This window comes from Homalodisca vitripennis, chromosome 6 (genome assembly GCF_021130785.1).
Source record: "Homalodisca vitripennis isolate AUS2020 chromosome 6, UT_GWSS_2.1, whole genome shotgun sequence".
Classification (NCBI taxonomy): Eukaryota; Metazoa; Arthropoda; class Insecta; order Hemiptera; family Cicadellidae; genus Homalodisca; species Homalodisca vitripennis.
The window spans coordinates 122,913,301-122,931,377 of record NC_060212.1 but is presented as its reverse complement, the minus strand read 5'-3'; the positions used below and the strand labels follow the sequence as shown (position 1 = coordinate 122,931,377).

Here is an 18,077-nt window from a genome sequence, read left to right as displayed (position 1 = left end):
GACTGTGAAGTTAAAAGTTAAAGTAATGAATCACAATAATTAACACCAAAAACGAAACTAAATTATCAAGATTAGATCACTTGACATGTGAGCCTGCATACTCTTCTTAAATACTCTTAAAATAGAATCAATAAACAGTGTTTACATAAACTTTTTTCACAACAGCCGGTGTACTTAAAAAGAGTAAAATAAAACCACTGTAATGTAAGTTGATTTTGAACATGTGACTAAAACTCAAGACTGTTTATTCACCAATACATTTCTTACGCATATTTCTGCAATTTTAGAGTATTTTTGGTATTTTATGTCGGTATAATATTTATATGTTTAAGACGTCGTGCAAACAAACGTTCACCTCCACCGCAAGCCAAACGTTAAAAAAATAAGCGAGCCAAAGTGGCGGTAATTCCAAATTTTGTTTTCTAGTAACAACTTTGAAACAAACCACTTACTGTTTTCTTAATTGTCTTTCATACCATGTAATTGTGATAGTACGGAAAAAACGATCGAAAATATAAAAGCTTTGCTGACGCATTAAAAAGCCATCGTTATCTGGCCAAATAATAAGAGGGCTACAAGCCCCTATTAGCTTCTAGTAATGCTAACCCACCTTCTTAATTTCCAGTGTGATGTTGAAGGCTGTTCCGAGAAACACGCTGTCCTCCCATGCTTATATCTGAGGTGCAAACGAATCTTCTCCTAAGGTAAACTTGAAATTTGTTTTCTTCACCTTGACCTTTTTATTTTTGACGACTGTGTTAAGAAATAAATACTTTTAAATAATTAATCCATCCCGAGATGTTTCAACCTCTTATTTCGATCCTTAAAGCAAGAGGACATCGGTGGCAATTTATTATCTGGTTGTCAATCTGGTCTACATCCTAGGTCACGGCCTCAAAACAATCACAAAAAGCTAAACAAAATTGAGGAAATCAGATCACCCTGACTGTCGCCACGGACAACGCGATAATCCTGTGACCTCTCCACCTCTATTGTTAATTTTAAGATAGACCTAAATATTAATATTTATCACTAAAAGAATGTTCTCGCTGTTTATCTCTGAGGTAGTTTGGGAAATAACGAGTTGTGTGTGTGACATTGGCAAGCCGCAATTACCAATAACTGATGTTTATCCGTTAATTGGCAGTATAAAGGGGCGAGTCTTAGCAGCCCTGGCCTGATTGGCGGAATGCCCATCAATATACGCACGTGACAAGAACAGTTCCTTGAATTCAGTGGTTACTGAAGACAGCAGTAAACATGGACAGCGACTACGGGAAGGCAGGAAAGGACTCAGAAGTCGCCGAAGTTCTTGTCCCTCTTCGGGGAAAGAATCGGGAATCTCCGTGAGTATTTGAATTAATTAGAGATTATATGAGTTGAATATACTAAACTATTTAACAAAAAAAAACTATAGATGCAGACTTTTTTTAGATGGTGTTCGGACATAAAACGAATTATTGGTTTCCATTTGTGCTCGTGCCCAAATTTCCATTCTTTTGATATTTTGAAATACATATGCATTCTGATATTCACTGAAACGCTATATGAGTGGTATAATAATAAATGCTATTGGTCAAAACACTTTGGGGTTGCAATATTACACCCTTTAAGGCTCAAACCGATCTCCAAGTGAGTGGTCTTTTTGTGCTATATTTCAAAATATTCAAAAACTGTTAAATACAAATATTTCAAAAGCTTAACATGAAGACGATGAGTTGTGCACTAGCCCTGGCACATTGATGGCTTATTCAGAAACGTCCTCGGTAAGTTCAGAGAGAATACCGATACTTTTTAATTCCACTGGATGTCGGCCGAGTTGTTTGAAGTAGAGACAATAATTGACTAACAAAGTTGGCCTTAGTCGAACGGCGAATTCAGAGTTAGCCTTCGTAACGTGTCATATACTTGTTTAAAAATGGAACTGTTGGCAAAACTGAAAACGGGCGATCGGTTTACTCTTAAGCCTCATGTTATTTGACGCCGCTGGTAACCTAAAGATCGCTAGACTGCAGCGGGGTCTACATGCATTCGCCTACATTTTGACTCAGCTTTCCTCCATGAAAAAGCTCAGTGGAGCCTCAAATTCTTTCACATATTGCAATCATCACCACGTCAGATTGTTCAGTTTTTACTTTGAGAAAAATTATAAAATGTGCCTACAAATATTATGCTTCGTACCTGGAAACTTAAAAGTTCCCACAAAATTTATCTTTCAATCACCACAACCAATTAAATTTGTGGGGTCACCTGACGATGAAACCTTTGGTTTCAAAGGTCTAATCTCACAAATAAAAGTATTATTGAAAAAAGAGTTGTTATTACTGACGTCAACTAGTTTTAAATTATTTCCAGTTACTCCAATGGTGTTCATTGATTGTTTAACAATAAATACTAGACTTGCTCCGCCACGACTAGAATCCAGATTTCTCTCTCACTTGCCGCGTGAGCATGTTCCACTACACCACAGAGCCCTTACTTTGTGCCATTCAATTAATTTTATTTGGCGTTTCTGTCACACATGTATTAGACTAACTAAACTAACATATAAATAACTAAACTAATAGTGATAACTAAACTAAACTAAATGATAATTGAACAAAATGTCTGTTAAACGACTCTTAATAGTAACAATAGTTGTATAGACGGCAATAGGGTAATTTAATTTCATTCAATGCAGCATTTGACTCATTTTTGACTCGCAGCTAAGCACGGCTTCGCACGCAATTTCCTGCTGCTTAATGTAAACACGATAGGCATATCCTTTTTAAATGCCATAAAAGCACTTATAAGTTATGGTCATTGAAATATATACCTATTTCCTGATCAATTTTAGAATAACACAAGTTAAAAAAACAGTGTTTTGAGACCTCAAATACCTCAAATTCATATTTAACATTTTATGATACTCAATTGAATAGTCCTAATATTTCAGTAACACTTGAACTACTGTATTTGAGGCATTGCTTTAGTACTTCCATTCCAATGGCCATTAGCTCGTTGCGCTCGCTTGTATCCCAAATATTGTAGTCACGGAGCGAGTTCGTTAATTCATATTACACCCTGGTCTCTCCGGGGTTGATAAGTACCCGTTGATTGTTGCTCCAGGCTTGTGCAAACTTACCTTTAAAGTGGTCGTGCTCACTTACGGGTTGACGGGTTTTATTGAGAAAAGTACCGTTGGAATTGTTTAAAAAATTTAAATAGTTGGTAGCTTGAATGTTTTGAAGTCACCAATCACACTTGAGAAGCAAATGATATATAATAAAAGATCAAAGTAAAAAAGATTCAATGCCAAGTGATTGTGCTTTACACAAATATGTGGCACTTCAGAGATATAGTAACCTCAGTTGAATCGTTGCGTACCTCAGTATTCAAAGAAAACAATCTCTCAAAAGATGTAAAATCTAAACTTACCAAAAAGATGGAAGACAACAAGATTCAGCGCCAAGAGATTGTGCTTTACAAACTTATGTTCCACTTTGGAGATTTACAACTCAGTTGTGTCCTTGTGATTGTATCTCAATATTTCACCCATAATATTCAAATCACTTAACACAAATATTCCGTCTGAGTACAATGACATTCTCCACTACCGTGCTCACATCCGGAATTAAGTTGTTTCTGGATTCGCTATGGATCCTAAGCTTTTGGGTATATTCATTGACAGCCACAGTTCCTAAATGAATGTGTAACCTTCGCAAGACTTGAGAAGCTACCAGAATAAGAAGGCAGTACAGGTATGTTGCATATTAAATGCGCATACCTAAAGACAAGATACCTTTTTGGGGGAGGAAATCACATATCATGGAGACTCTTTTATTTCGATGTATTTGAAAATCCTAAGAATTTCATTTTGGAATCCCAAATTATTCTATGTTAGCTTCACCCGTGGCTTCACACGTAATTTCCTATTGAAAACCAGGAAAGTCGTGGACATATTATTCTTAACTCCTGATTTAGGTGATCGTCACTGAAAAATATTTCATTCTTCTAATCCATTTTACATTTAAGTTTACTACAAGAGCAGTGTTTTGGAGCCCTTATTAAGTCGGAGAGTGAAATAGTTTTTATAAGTACCGTGAAGTTTTAATTTCTCTCTAACGTTTCATGAAAACTATTTCAGTAACAATTAAACTATAACTAACCATCGTGGAGGAATTCAATGTTTTATAGCTTTTCAATTAATAACCCCATGATGTAATGGATAATATTGAGGTCTGCCTGTATGTCATTTTGTCACGGGAGTTTATTTTGAGTTGATCTCCTGATCAAAATTATGTACAAGGACTCAGGTCTGAGACGCCTATTTCGGTTAAATAGTATATACCTGTGGTCATCGCAGTTTAATCCGGTATAACATATTTCTGGTGCTATAGTTGAGTTTGTCTAAAATACCTACTTCAGTAAAAAAAGTAACAGCCAAACTGTGTTTTATAACAGTCTAAATATGTAGCACAAGTTAGATAGTACCTTTTCTTTGATATTCGCATTGCTAAAATTTACAGTTAAAAGTATTTTTGTACTGGTCGTAAATACTGATTAGTATCAATTTCACACCATTACACAAATATAATTCAAAACTTTTAGTGATTACACTGGCGAGCCTGAGACGGGAGTACAGTCTGTGTCTTCAGGCGACAATTTATTGTGGCCGAGCGTAATCGTTCCCCAGAGGTCTGTGATGTTGACATACCCAACTTATGACATTAATAACGTTTTTTCATATACATCGTAAGTTTTTCGGTAGTTCTCGTTTGATCTGATGAAAAATTCATTAGTTAGCAATATTACTAATTTTAAAGCCTTCATTGAATGTAAAACGGTAAATTTCAAAGCATAACACGTAGCTTACTCACATTTAAATACGATTATTAGGTTTTCAGCACGTGTATGTAGATGGTTCATGTGCTTACACAAGTCAGTTTACTTGTAACCGTGTACTCGCCAACCCGAGGGTATACTAGCAAGTATTTACTCGCGAGACAACTGACTGCACAAAAAAGACAAGTAAATACTTGTAGCGCCACACGCCACCAAAAATATGGATTAAAACACGGGTTTCTATTTAAATTTTAGCTTTCTCCACTCAAAAAAACTCAAGTCAAAATCTCTCCATCATTATTCAAAAAGTACAGCCAGTAAAAATAACTCTCATGAATTAATTATTATATCAACAATATTAAACATTTAAGGCTTAATTTAATGTGTAAGCCAAATCTTGCAGTATGAAAAAGTACCTAGATTGCTGACATAAAATAAAAATAATCATATATTGGTAATGCCTATTGGTTTTTCTTTGTTAGTTACTGTTGGTTTCTGCAAGAATAACTGTTATTTCTCTAATAATCGTTATAAAGATTTAACTTAATGGCTTAATGTAGGAAAGCCAATTTTACAGCGTAAAAAGTAGTTTAACCATAATAAAGAATAGCTTCGACTTATGTACAGTTCATTTTTCGTTACGACTATTAGTTCTCATAAACCTACAATAACAAAAAGAAATATTACAATTTTAATTCAAAGTGACTAAGCCAATTTCACAGCATGAAATTTAACTTACCCACATTACATGTAATTATAACTATGTTTCAGGCAAATTTCTTTTCTCTATATGTATATACAAAAATATTTAGAAACACTTTGACGGTAATAAACTCGGAAATAATTTTTTACTGTTTGGTTAGTATTCAGGAAAAGAAAAATATTTTGTGTTACTTTGAATTTAGATAACCAAAAATATGGATTAAAACACGGGTTTCTATTTAAATTTTAGCTTTCTCCACTCAAAAAAACTCAAGTCAAAATCTCTCCATCATTATTCAAAAAGTACAGACAGTAAAAATAACTCTTATACAGCATTTTTAGCGTGTCTCTCAAAGAACGATATACAAAAATTTAGAGTTCTAAGTTAATAATTAAATGCCTAATTAATCTTTTTGTAAACCATTACAAAACTACTCCATGCCACTCTACGTACTGATCGTGAATACTGATTATGAATTGTAATAATTAAATTTTACACCATCCGACAAGTATTTGAAAAGAGTTTTTAAAAACCAAGTCAATCAATATTCGTGGCCAAAAGCAGGACAATTAACTTCTGTTGTGTTCATTTAAACGAAGTAAAAACGATACCTTCTGAGTATATCATTCCTATAAGTACCTAAGTCTACAACATTGATAATAACCAAAAATAATAAGTGTGAAAATGAAAACAAGATAACAGGTGATTTAAATCGTTTATCGGATGATAAACGCAGTTATGCTTGTTAAAACGATAATAATTTAAATTTTAACAATAATTGGTTAAAAAAACTATAATTTGTTTTCACTTGTTCAGTTGATATAATGTAATACGTAATAAAACTAGGGGTATTTCCAAGGAAACTGCATTACGATTTAGCTTCTCACGTTCCTGATATTTAGAAGGACGTCTGTAACGCAAAAATTGTGCAATATACTGACTAAACGGCTTTATGTATTATGTTGAATTTTGCTTTGTTCGCTGTAGACGTCGACATTGAACCTACTACCATCATGTTGGTAGAGCCCGTGCTTGCAGACACCTGATACTTGGGATACACCTGGATCGAGAGTTGACGCGTAACGCTCACATTGACCACACTCGTGTCCATTTATTGTCCTCAGGCATTTGTTATTTTGAAATCTTTAGCTAAATTTTGTTTAAATCATGTTCAGGTACTTATTATGGGGGTATTACGACTTGATTTGCCACCAGCTTAAAATAAAATATATTAGTATATTCTTAAAATGTAGTTTTAGAGTCGTACACAACAGATTTCAAAAACGTCAAATGTTTTACTATTTATGTATATGTAAATGTATGTACATCTTAAAAAAGTATACTGTGCTGTGTGTTCAAATGAACCTTAAGCAGAAATCGAGACACTGGCTGTGTCTCGATTTCTGGCTTATATTACATTAGTGGCTCTAGAAGCAGAAATAACTAATGAAATAGAAGCCACAGATCAGTAGCTAATGAATGCTTGTCCAAGTCCGGTAACTAGGATGACCTTTGGGCTCTCCTACTTTTTTGGCAGTGTCAGAGCATTAAGCTCAATGGCTGGCCGAGCGACTGGAACACATTAGTCCTACGGCAATCTAGCAGCTGGTTGATTGCCACTGAGGGCCTCCGCTTCGTTGAAGAGCCGGGTGAGGGTGGTCAGCTGCGCGGCTATCTCGGCCAAGACCGCATCATCTGCTGTCGTCTCCGCTTGTTGTTGCGGAGTGGCTGGTGGAAGTGGCCAATCTAGCTTCTGTCTGGGCGTTGCCCTGGGCCTCTGTGTGACCGGGAGGTCAGCCACAGATGCCGGCGAGCGAGGCAGTCGGTTGGCTGGGTTCCGGGGTTTCCTCTGGCGCCTCTTCTTCTGCGGCATGTCATCCTCGGCTTCACTTTCCGATATGGAGTCCGCTGGTGTGACATCCCGCGCTGTTCGCTTGGGCGGCTGGGCCGTTGGTCGCCTCGCCGCTGGCTTTTCTGGCCTGGACTTGCGACCCAGTTTAGCAGCTGTCGCTCTGGCCTCCTTGTAGGCTGGGCACCCACGGTAGCTGTGATCATATAGTTGCAGCAATGGCCCTTCTCCGTCGAGACTGGGGTAGACCTCCCTAAGATGGTTCTCCCCGCAGCGGACACATTTCCTTGGCCCTTCCACAGGTACTGGAGCCGTGGCCAAAACCTTGGCACCTGTAGCACTGCGGTGGGCCGGCCGGCTTCTTGTAGACCGTGATAGAGATCCTGACATGGAGCAGGCTTGTCACGTTGTAGATTTGACAAGCCCGCTTCGTGTCAAGGTTCTCTTTCTCACTGAGTGCTGGAAGTCGAATAGATGTGATGAATGAATGCCTTCACAGGTTGATCTTAACAACAGTGTGCCAGATTCAAAAAAATTACCAATTTACAAAGGTTTTAAAAACTCGTCTTAAATACTTTTTGGGTTCACATATATTTTACAACTAGCAGTTACCTGCGGCTTCGCACGCAATTACGTAGATTTTGCATCTATATGAGTACTTCTGGTTCGAAAGAACTATATCTCCTTCGCCAATTTATAGTTTGCCTTCTTTTCTCAATCAAGAAAATATGTTAAAAAGCGTATATTCATGGCTATTGCAATTTACTAAGGTCTTAGTATTTTTGTTCTACAGTTTATTTTGTTTTGTATCCCAATTAATAACATATATATATATCACAGATCAGAATAGCCTTCTTCTGCCAAAAGTGATCTCAGATCAGTATTTAAATTTATAATACACGTTAGATAGTAACATTGTCTTTTATATCTTATACTTGACTTATGTCTTATATACTATAAGTATAAGACATAAGTATAAGACAGTCTTATACTTATCTTATGAACTTATACAATATATTTGATAAACATGTAGAGTTAAAAGTACGTTAACAATGACACTACGTTTGTTTTGTTATAAACTGAAATATATTGTTAATATTTTAGAACATTTAGAGCTGGAATTTGTACATTAGTTCCAAAGCACAGTCCAGCGAATTTTTATCTAGCATACTTCTTGCCGAATGCTTCAAAGGGAGTCTTCGGAGTCAAATTCAGACATCTTACGTTTTTGGATATTTTCTAAGGGCTTGTTCACATGAGCGCGACGTGTCGCGCGACTTGTGCCGCGCGACACGTCGCGCGACTAAAAGACAACATATGACTATGGCAGCATACACATGGCGCCGCGCCGCTGAACCTGCCGCTAGTTGTGTCGCGCGACTCGTAGTATACGCGTCAACCGCGCGACTTTAGCGCGGCTTCAGTTGCTTGTTTTGTATTGGAGCGTACACACGCCGAGTCCAGTGAGTGATATTGGTGAGTGAATATGGAGATGGAGCAAGACCCATTTGACACCGAAAGTTTTATTGATGAAATTGAAAAGAGAAGAGCATTGTGGGATCTTGAAAGTCCAGATTACAAGAACAGGGTTTTAAAGAGATCTGCGTGGGAGGAAGTTGTAGATATATTTTCTAAAACTGAAAGCACAGTTGAAGAGAAAAAGCAGTTGGGTAAGTGCTAGTTTTATATTTAGAGCAATACACCAGTACAAAATATAGAGACATGTTGCCTCTTCCACTTCCATACCGGCAGTGCACTAGTTGTCGGCCGCCCGTTCTGCCGCTCATTCGGCCGCCGAATGTGTACGAAGCCATTTTTCTGTCGCGCGGCGTGTCGCGCGACACGTCGCGCTCATGTGAACAAGCCCTAAGGTAGACGAGTACTTACCTAATCGCTAAAATCTAAAACAGGGTGGAAAAAATAATTTTTTGTCTTTAGATAATATACTTTAAAGACCAGTGGGGCATAGACCAGAGGGATTTTCAAAATAACAATTCATCCCAGAGACCGTAAGAAGGTCCCTGCCAAATTTCAATACAATCAGTTTGAACAGTTTACGCGAGAAAGCAAAACAAACTAACAAAGGAACTTTCACATTTATAATATTATTAGGATGTTAACTAGTTTTTGACATGCGACTCAGAAAATTAGATTATATATATTATATACCTATACGTTGCATTTGGGTAGAATTTACGAAAAATTCATTAATGTCATGAATTTCCATACTTTAGATCTAACTCTGACATTTGCCAGGAAACGTACTTGTTGGAAATAAACGATGTTTTGATTCTTCTATAATATGTATTACTAGTGTCCTTTTGTTGATCACTACTTTCTGTACCGAAATTAGGAATACATAACAATCTATATTTGAAATATCAAAATATTGTATTGTGGTTTGTTAACCGAACGCTTCGTGTGTGTTCGTAAGATTTCATTAATTTAAGATTTCAATACGGTTAGAAATCAGATTAAAAATTTAAGTTTCTTTTAATTTAAGCTTAGTTTCTATATTTAGAATGGATTGATCAGTGGACTCCATATTAATTAAACACGGAAATGATGTTTTCGCACTGAAATGATGAAGAGCACGATTCCCGCTAACACGAGACCACCGACTAGTAGCCAGTTGATACTGAGTTGAGTGGTGAGAGTTCAGTGAGGCGGGACAGAGAGCATGCGTCTGATAAGATGGCTCAGATAACCTACACAGACTGCTACTTGGACTAGCAGCAGAAGATGAGACTCCGTACTGCTGCTGAGATGGGAGCCCCGATCCGAGATACCGGGTGAGGTCTTGTTTACCTAAAGGGTCCTATAATCGCAAGGAAAGATAACTTTTTCATCAGATCCTTAAATTTACTATTCATTCTCTTAAATTAATCTAATTCCACTCACTGACTGGCTGATATAAAAGATTTGGTCCTTTTAGACCAAAACGTACTCTACATATAACAAAATTTTACAGTTTGTAGTGTATTATAAGAAAAGTCTGAATTCCTTGACGTTTTACAGGGTCGACTTAGTCGTACTTCATAATTTGCACAATATAAACGGTGATGTTCAATAGACTTAGCCTATCTATCGAAACAACGTTAAATTATGAGGCGTTTAAATCCCAAAAAAACATTATACGTATTTCCCAAAACATGATAAAGTTTTTGCAAACAGAGAATTTTTAATGTATCAATTTAAACTTAAGTTCTTATTTCCTAATGTTCATTTAGGAAATAGATTGAAATGGAAGATGGTATTTTTACAGTTATGTAAATTTAGCATTTCAGTGCTCGATGAACATTTATTGCAAAAAATGGTGTCACTAAATTAAAAATCACACTAATTTAATAAATAATACTGGACTGTTTTGTTATTTTACGATATGTTCCCAACGAGTAATTCAGATATGAACTTAACAGACGAAATACTACTCTCTAACGCACTTTTAGTTTTTGAGTCCTAATAGTGTAAAACGTAAAAATATTTAGCATAGTATAAAATATAGTATAAACACTTAAAATAATGATCCTGCACAGTCGAGAGAGTTATTAAATTAAATAATATTTACCCTGAATATGAATGTCTAGTAGAAGAATAAAACAATACATCGCAGGTACTTTCTAAGGGCATTAAAATTCCCTTCTCGCCCCCAAATTCACTCTTATATGATTCCGTTCATACTGAGAATTCCAAAATAGCTATAAGGCTTTTCAACAAAGATGAACCAGAGTGTTCATCTTGGAAGAGCACATCAGAAAAGATAAATTCAAATGTTCGTGCCCAGGACGGAAGAGCACAGAATCTTCAGTTGGGTATCTCAGTTAGAATCTTATTGAGATCGTGCCTGGTTGTTGATACAATCAGGCGAATCAGGCGTATGGTTCGGTATAGAACCATCGTTGATGCATCAGCCCAGAATCTGGGAGTAGCTGTAGACTTATCCCCATATTCGTCAAGGTGCCGGTCCCACAATCATGAAATCTCCACCAGCGTCCCCTGAGTGAAGTGCTATGCACAAGGAACCTCGCTCTGTTATTCGATATAGGCGAGAAACAAAACCAAAATTGCGTGAAGGGAGATGTTTATTTCAATACATGGAGGCTGAAGATGATTTTTTTTTAATTCTATAAACTATGTTTTTTAAAATTAAGATGTAAATTTAGAGTAATTATGTTTAAGTTTATAAATTGATAAGCCTGGGATAAAACTACGTTGCTGTTAATTTCGAATCTTCTGTACTGTAATTAGAAAATATGAAGGCAATATCATCAGCATACATTACAGTATTTTCGTGGTTTATAGTGAGCACTAAATTATTCATATAAAGGTAAACAAAATTGTTCCAAGAGTACTGAACCCTTGGGGCACTCCAAATTTAATCTTAATCAGTTCCTAGCAGTGCTTATAGAGTTTGACTAATTGCTTTCGATCCCTAAGGTACGACTCTAGCTATCTCAGTATCTCATTTGCAAATCCTAGGCGTTTGCAAACCCTCCATCAGTCTGTCATGACTGACACAGTCGAACGCATCAGTCAGATCTCATCATTACACCAAGTGTTCGCGTCTTCTCTCCAGTCCCGTGACCACAGGGGGTACAAAAGTCGCCAATGCCTCACCAGTAGAGCGGCCCTTGACAAAACCGAACTGCTTGTCTGTTAGAATATTATTTGTGAGCACGTGCGGTGATAATCTTTTTTTAATCAGTACAAATACTTAGACTTAAAATTTATGTAGTTAGTCGATAACAATCAAGAGACGTACTGTCCCTTCCCTTGAATACAGGTATCACTAAACTAGTTTTTAGCAAAGTTGGAAAAGTAGCTTGCTGGAAAGAAGAACTTGCTGGCATATAATAAGACATATTAAAATATTAAGATATTAATTATATAATATCAGACAGGGGTTTAAATATTGGATATGCACAAGCAGAGGCGGATTTGAAGATTTGCCGCCCCTGGGCTATCCTCAATTTGCCGCCCTCCCCCTCCCCCACCAACCTTGGTACCGCGGTTGGTCGACGAGACGTCGTCGGCAGCGAGGCGGCCAAGCTAAGCTTGTGATAAAACTAATAAAATAGGTTCAATTGTCAACATTGAAGTTACCGTTCTTGTAGTTGCAGTTATTGTTTTTACCATAAAATATGGGATGTCACAACATTTATCAACTGGCAAATTACTAAAAACTCATAAAATACAAAATAAATGGAATATATTAAGCGAATGAATGTTTAAACAATTCCAATTTATGAATTGTTATGTTTACAAAATTTATTACAAGTAATTTTTCACATATTTTTAACTTTTGGAATAATGTATTTTTTACTTGTTTACCAAAATTTGCCGCCCCCTGAATTCTGCCACCCTGGACTATAGCCCATTCAGCCCATATGTAAATCCAGCCCTGTGCACAATCCTTCAATAATCTATTAGATATGTCATCAGCTCCACATTAATGCTTATATTTTAATATCTTTATGGCATTTACAAGCCCAGATGGATATTCCAAGGATTCACAGGATGGATATTCCATTCTCGCCAAGAAATTATCATTATTGAGTGGTGGTTCGGTTGATTTTTCATTTAAATTAGCTCCAGTTGATACAAAATGATTATTCCAAAAATTACATACTTCCTGTTTATCTGATACTACTCTGCCGTTGATACGTACAGAAATGTTATTATTAGTGTTGCTACTACTGTACTGTTTCTGTATTAACTTCCATACACCCTTGCTTTTATTAGTTCATTGCTATAGTACATATGTTTTTAAAATATATGTCTTTAAACATATGTCTTTATCCTGCTTAATTGGTTTAGAATATCTGGCAGACATATCTCGTAGAAGTTCATGCAGAAATGCATTTAAAGAGCACAGCATTTTGACCTTCTTATCTTTGTATATCTACGAGACCATCATCTATGCCAGGTTGCATTGTGCAAATGTAGTAGACGAGCTGCTTGCTATACATGACCACAACACACGAGCCCGAGTAGACCTGCGGCAAACCCAACATCGCTCGGCTCTGGCGGGTAGACTGCCTCAAAACTCAGGGGCTAGATTTTTTTTAACTTCCCAGTCATATAAAGAAAACAGAAAGAACAATTTTATGAAACAACTAAATGAATACCTATTAGAGGGTTGTTTTTATTCGGTTGGTTATTATTATTTATCATACAGTATTTAATATCAAATTTTTAATTGTGAGCGTGTCATCTTGTTGTAATGTATTTATCTTGTCATCATCTATGTCATCTTGTATGTATTGATTTTTCTTTGTTAGTATTAATAGCAATTCCAAAATGGTGTAACCTATGGGTTGATAATAAGTAAATAATATAATTTAAGGCTTAGATAAATCAAGAAACACATCGAATGTCCTGGCATTTGACCCTCCAAACTCCCCAAACCCCTCTACATTGACACGATTTACGTTTCTATTTATAACCACTTTGCTCTTATGAACCAAAATTGGTTAGGCGTACTGTTTGTTTAGAAACTGGAGGATTAATCTTATAAAAAATGTTTCAAATATTTTTTCATAGGTGGAAAAAAAAATCAACATTGGGCTATAGTTGTTATTGACGACTTTGAGGTTTTATTTAAAACAATTAGAATTACAGTATTTTTGTGTGTAATTATAAATTTATTAATACAGTCAATGTGACAGTTTTATTGAAATGATTGGAGCATTTCTTATGAGTCAAATTGACATTGTATTGAGATCATTTAACTTTTCAAGTGGGAGCCTCTAATAATCATTCGGCAATGATTCTAAAGAGACTGTTCCAAAGATACGATGGGGATAATATTGAGACTGCCTTCTCGTGGGCTACACTTGAGGTTCTGATCAGGACACGAAGTTCTGGATTCATACATAACATGCGGTTGCGAAAACACTTTCATTATACCCGTCAGTACTGATTTTTGAACTCTTTTCGAATTTTAACTTTATTGTTAATGATGCCCCAAATAATTTTATAAATGTTGGAAAGTATAATAGTTTTTGGAACACTGCTACCGGATTGTCAAAGCATGAGTTTTCAATAATCTTACAGTCACAATGTTGTAGCCTACAGTAACACGTTGCACACATATCGTAAAAAATATTTCGACACTATTTTAGTTTTTTCGTGGTACTAAAATATATAATATAGATAATAATTAATTTTCTATCTAAGGTATTTCAAGTGCTATACAGTAGAACCCCTCATATCCGGCCTCGGTTTTACCGCACCTCGGTTTATCCGGCCACTTCCCGGAAGCCAATATCGAAATTTATTTACCACGGCTTGCGGACGCGCAGTTGCACGCACTAGTCTCCCACGACTCGTGCGTTATTTTGGTGTATCTATTTGTTTACATTTTCCTGTGTTGTCCTCAGTTAAGCTAGTAGGTTTAACCTGTAAACAGTTCGTTGATTATTTCCAGTGCGGTTAGTACAGTACAGTACAATTGTTTTGTTTCGTCAAGTGTTGTGTACTGTAGGTTGATTTATCCAGCCGAATCGTTATCCGGCCAGGGGCTCGGTCCCGTGGTGGCCGGATATGAGGGGTTCTACTGTACTTGAGTTTGACTTGTGCCCCGACCAAGAAAGTACAGGTATATACCAACTTCAATTAAAAAGCGTCTACTTTCGGTTCTTTTAATTTACTTTCTGTCTAAGATTTTTCAAGTGACATATTAATAGACTGATTTTTTTGTCCTGATAAAGAAAATATACAACTTATGTACGACTGAAAAGTTACTACGGCCCAAAAGAGTTAGATATGTTGATTATATTCACTATCACTCTAATTTATTTGTGGTTCCACAGTTGAGTGTATGTTGCATTGATCAAAAAAATAAACACATATGTGGGTTTTGGAATCCAAATTAATTTTAAAAGCGTTTATACCTCTTTAAACCTTCCTTAGAGTTCAACAAATATTTCAAAACCCAAATTAGCTAAACCGGTCCAGCCGTTTTCTTTGTTTAGTGAGACTAACCAACGTCATTCCATTTCATATATAGAGATGATAGAATGGCGTTTTATTAATACAGGCATTCAAAAAATTAAGGATCACAAAATTGTCGAATCATGTTATGGTTGTTTTTCCGTTGCTCAAAGACCATTAACACACGACCTTTGGCTTATTAGCAACTTATACTCTTATCTTGCTTGATCTCTAATTTCCCAGCCTTTAATGCAAAGTCAAAAGAGCCTCCGTAAAAGATCCGTATTTATTTCCCTGATAGTTATCAGGCCAAAGTTGTAAAGTTTATCATTATAAGATAATTTTAAAATAAACTTTCTGAAAGTCCCATGCTATGTAATGGTACAAATAGGGCGTTTGACGTTCGGATTCAAATTAGAAAATACATGTTTTAACGATAACTTTTTTCAGGAGTTAAAATAATACGTTTTACTTACAAAAATAAGGACATTATACTTTCAGTAGTCTACTGCTGGGCAAATAACATGGACTGTCATAAACCTTCCTGGTAAAAATGGACAACTTTTTGTTTGTCCCTCAGGCTGCAATATTACCAAACTATCAGGAGAAGCTTAGACGACAACAGGCAACATACAAATGGTTCTGGGAGAAAAAGGCATGCCTTAAAATCACTCTTGTCACGTTCAAAGACAGACCACGCTCTTTGTTTATTGTTATGGCGAAACATACCTTACAATTACACACATATTCTCCCACACCACAGCCTGTGAAATTACTGCTTCAATAACGTTTCTGTGTAAAGCTTTAACCTGTAGTCTCAGAATACTTCCGTTAAAGTTATTTTTACTATCAACTGAACAATTAAAGCTGTGAATACTTTAATGTCTGTCCTGTCTACAAAAATATAATTTGTTAAAGAATTTCGATTCCACATCAAGAGCTATGGACCACATGTGTCAAGTACCTACGCTTTGGAATTCTTCAAACAGGGAGAAGTGCGCGTCTGTGACTCAGTGGTATTGGGCGTATACACACATAAATATTGTTAAAACTGTATACTTTGCAGTATCTGGCTTTTTAACTTCTAACTATTTAACTTTGATTTTAATCACGTTATTGACGAAGCAACCATTTCTTTACATGATCTGATGATGAAGAACATAAGGTTACCATAAGACATAAAGCAATAATTATGTTCTTTGTTTGAAGTGTGTTATGGACGATGGAAGGTTTGAAAGGATAACAGGATTTCGGGCATTTGCCATCTTTATAACTTACGGTATAAAGGTATAACAACGTTCTTATTAACGAATTATTAATACCTCCCCGCCTCCCCCACCTGTCAAAGAGCATAGATTCCAATCCCCGAAACGTTGTATTATGCCTTTTATAACGTATAATAATTCTGTATTGTTCACGGAAGGCGAGTACCCTACTATAGTAGGCGTGTAACAATCCTGTGGCTAAAACAATAATTAGTTACAACTACAGACAATTTGCTTTGGAAGCGTAATACTCATTAATTTTATTTTCATTTGTAAGGCAGATCATTAGTAAAACTGCCCAGCAATTAATTTTAAGCTGTTGGAAAGAAAAGATTTTATAAAATGTTTCTTAGTTCGTTTAATTTGTGTAAAAATGTAATACATTTCAAGAAAACAAATTTATTATACTTAATACATTGAATTAGGCTTAATTAAGCATTAGAAATAATCCAGAGTAGGCTATGTTCTACAGCTGATATTATCTACGAATGAGTGGTTTTAAGTTATGAACCATTTTAGGATCTGGTTTTAATGCCAGTTCGGTCTATATCACCACAATTTTTAGTGTTATTTGCAAAAAACATAGTAGTCATGATTAATATTTCCAAAAATGATAATCATCTCTACAGATAACCACTGTTTCATTAATATGCATTGGTTTTTAGATATAATTTTTTAAATTAAAAGAATTAAATATACTGACATTTTTTCATTCTGTACGAAATCGTCAGCTGATCCATATAATCCATTGTAAATTAGTGAGAGAAGCCCAAATAGTACTACAGAGGTCGTTATACGATTAGATACTGAAAATTGTAATCCGCGTTTATGCATTTAACTGCCATATAATAACTGCGTGATAAGATACAGACCTAATAAGTAATAGTATCATTTTTAATGAGGTCAATTTTGTATTAGAATTAGTAAAGTATTTATTAATAGCAAAGCATCAAACTAATTATGAACACAAATAGCCGAGGAAGTACCTACCTGATTATAGTGTGTATGAGTACTGTTGTGAGTCATGCTATTTAGATATTAGAGGCCATTACTGTCAAATGGAAGTCCTCTCTAAACCTATAGTTCTTGTGGCATATAAGCATTTAAATCAACCCTGTTTCAATCTAAACACAGTTATAAAGTGGAGCACATCACTGAGTTAATATATAAATATAAAATAGCCACGATTTAACTTTTATGGGTACTAAAATCAGAATTCCTGTAAAGATTAGTATTACTGTGGGTTTATAGGTCAACAACACGGATATTGAACCCCAGTACACGGAAAAGTATTAAGGATACCAACGAGATAAAAAAGAATAAAATAATTTTTATTAGGTGGAAACCTTTGACAATATAAGAAAGAACAAGCTTTTATATAATTTTTTTTTTTTTTTTTTTTTTTTTTTTTTTTTTTTTTTTTTTTTTTTTTTTTTTTTTTTTGTTTAAGCAGAGGGAACCTTCAAAAGGTACTGGCGTCCCAGTTATGTGGGATTTTTAC

The 18,077-nt window shown here is 35.7% G+C and overlaps 1 protein-coding gene across 2 annotated transcripts in view; it reads left to right on the top strand.

The window, feature by feature from the left end:
• Positions 1 to 102: 102 nt before the first annotated feature.
• LOC124364893 (vesicular glutamate transporter 1-like) overlaps positions 103 to 18,077 on the top strand; it is a 54,598-nt gene continuing 36,623 nt past the window's right edge. Inside the window, exons 1-2 of one of the 2 annotated variants that reach the window (XM_046820697.1) lie at positions 103 to 704; positions 1,148 to 1,346. In XM_046820697.1, the coding sequence (XP_046676653.1) occupies positions 1,261 to 1,346 (86 nt within the window). In that variant the 5' untranslated portion in view covers positions 103 to 704; positions 1,148 to 1,260. Of the gene's footprint in view, positions 705 to 1,147; positions 1,347 to 10,002; positions 10,169 to 18,077 lie in introns of those variants that run through there. The other variant, XM_046820698.1, reaches the window with a different exon arrangement.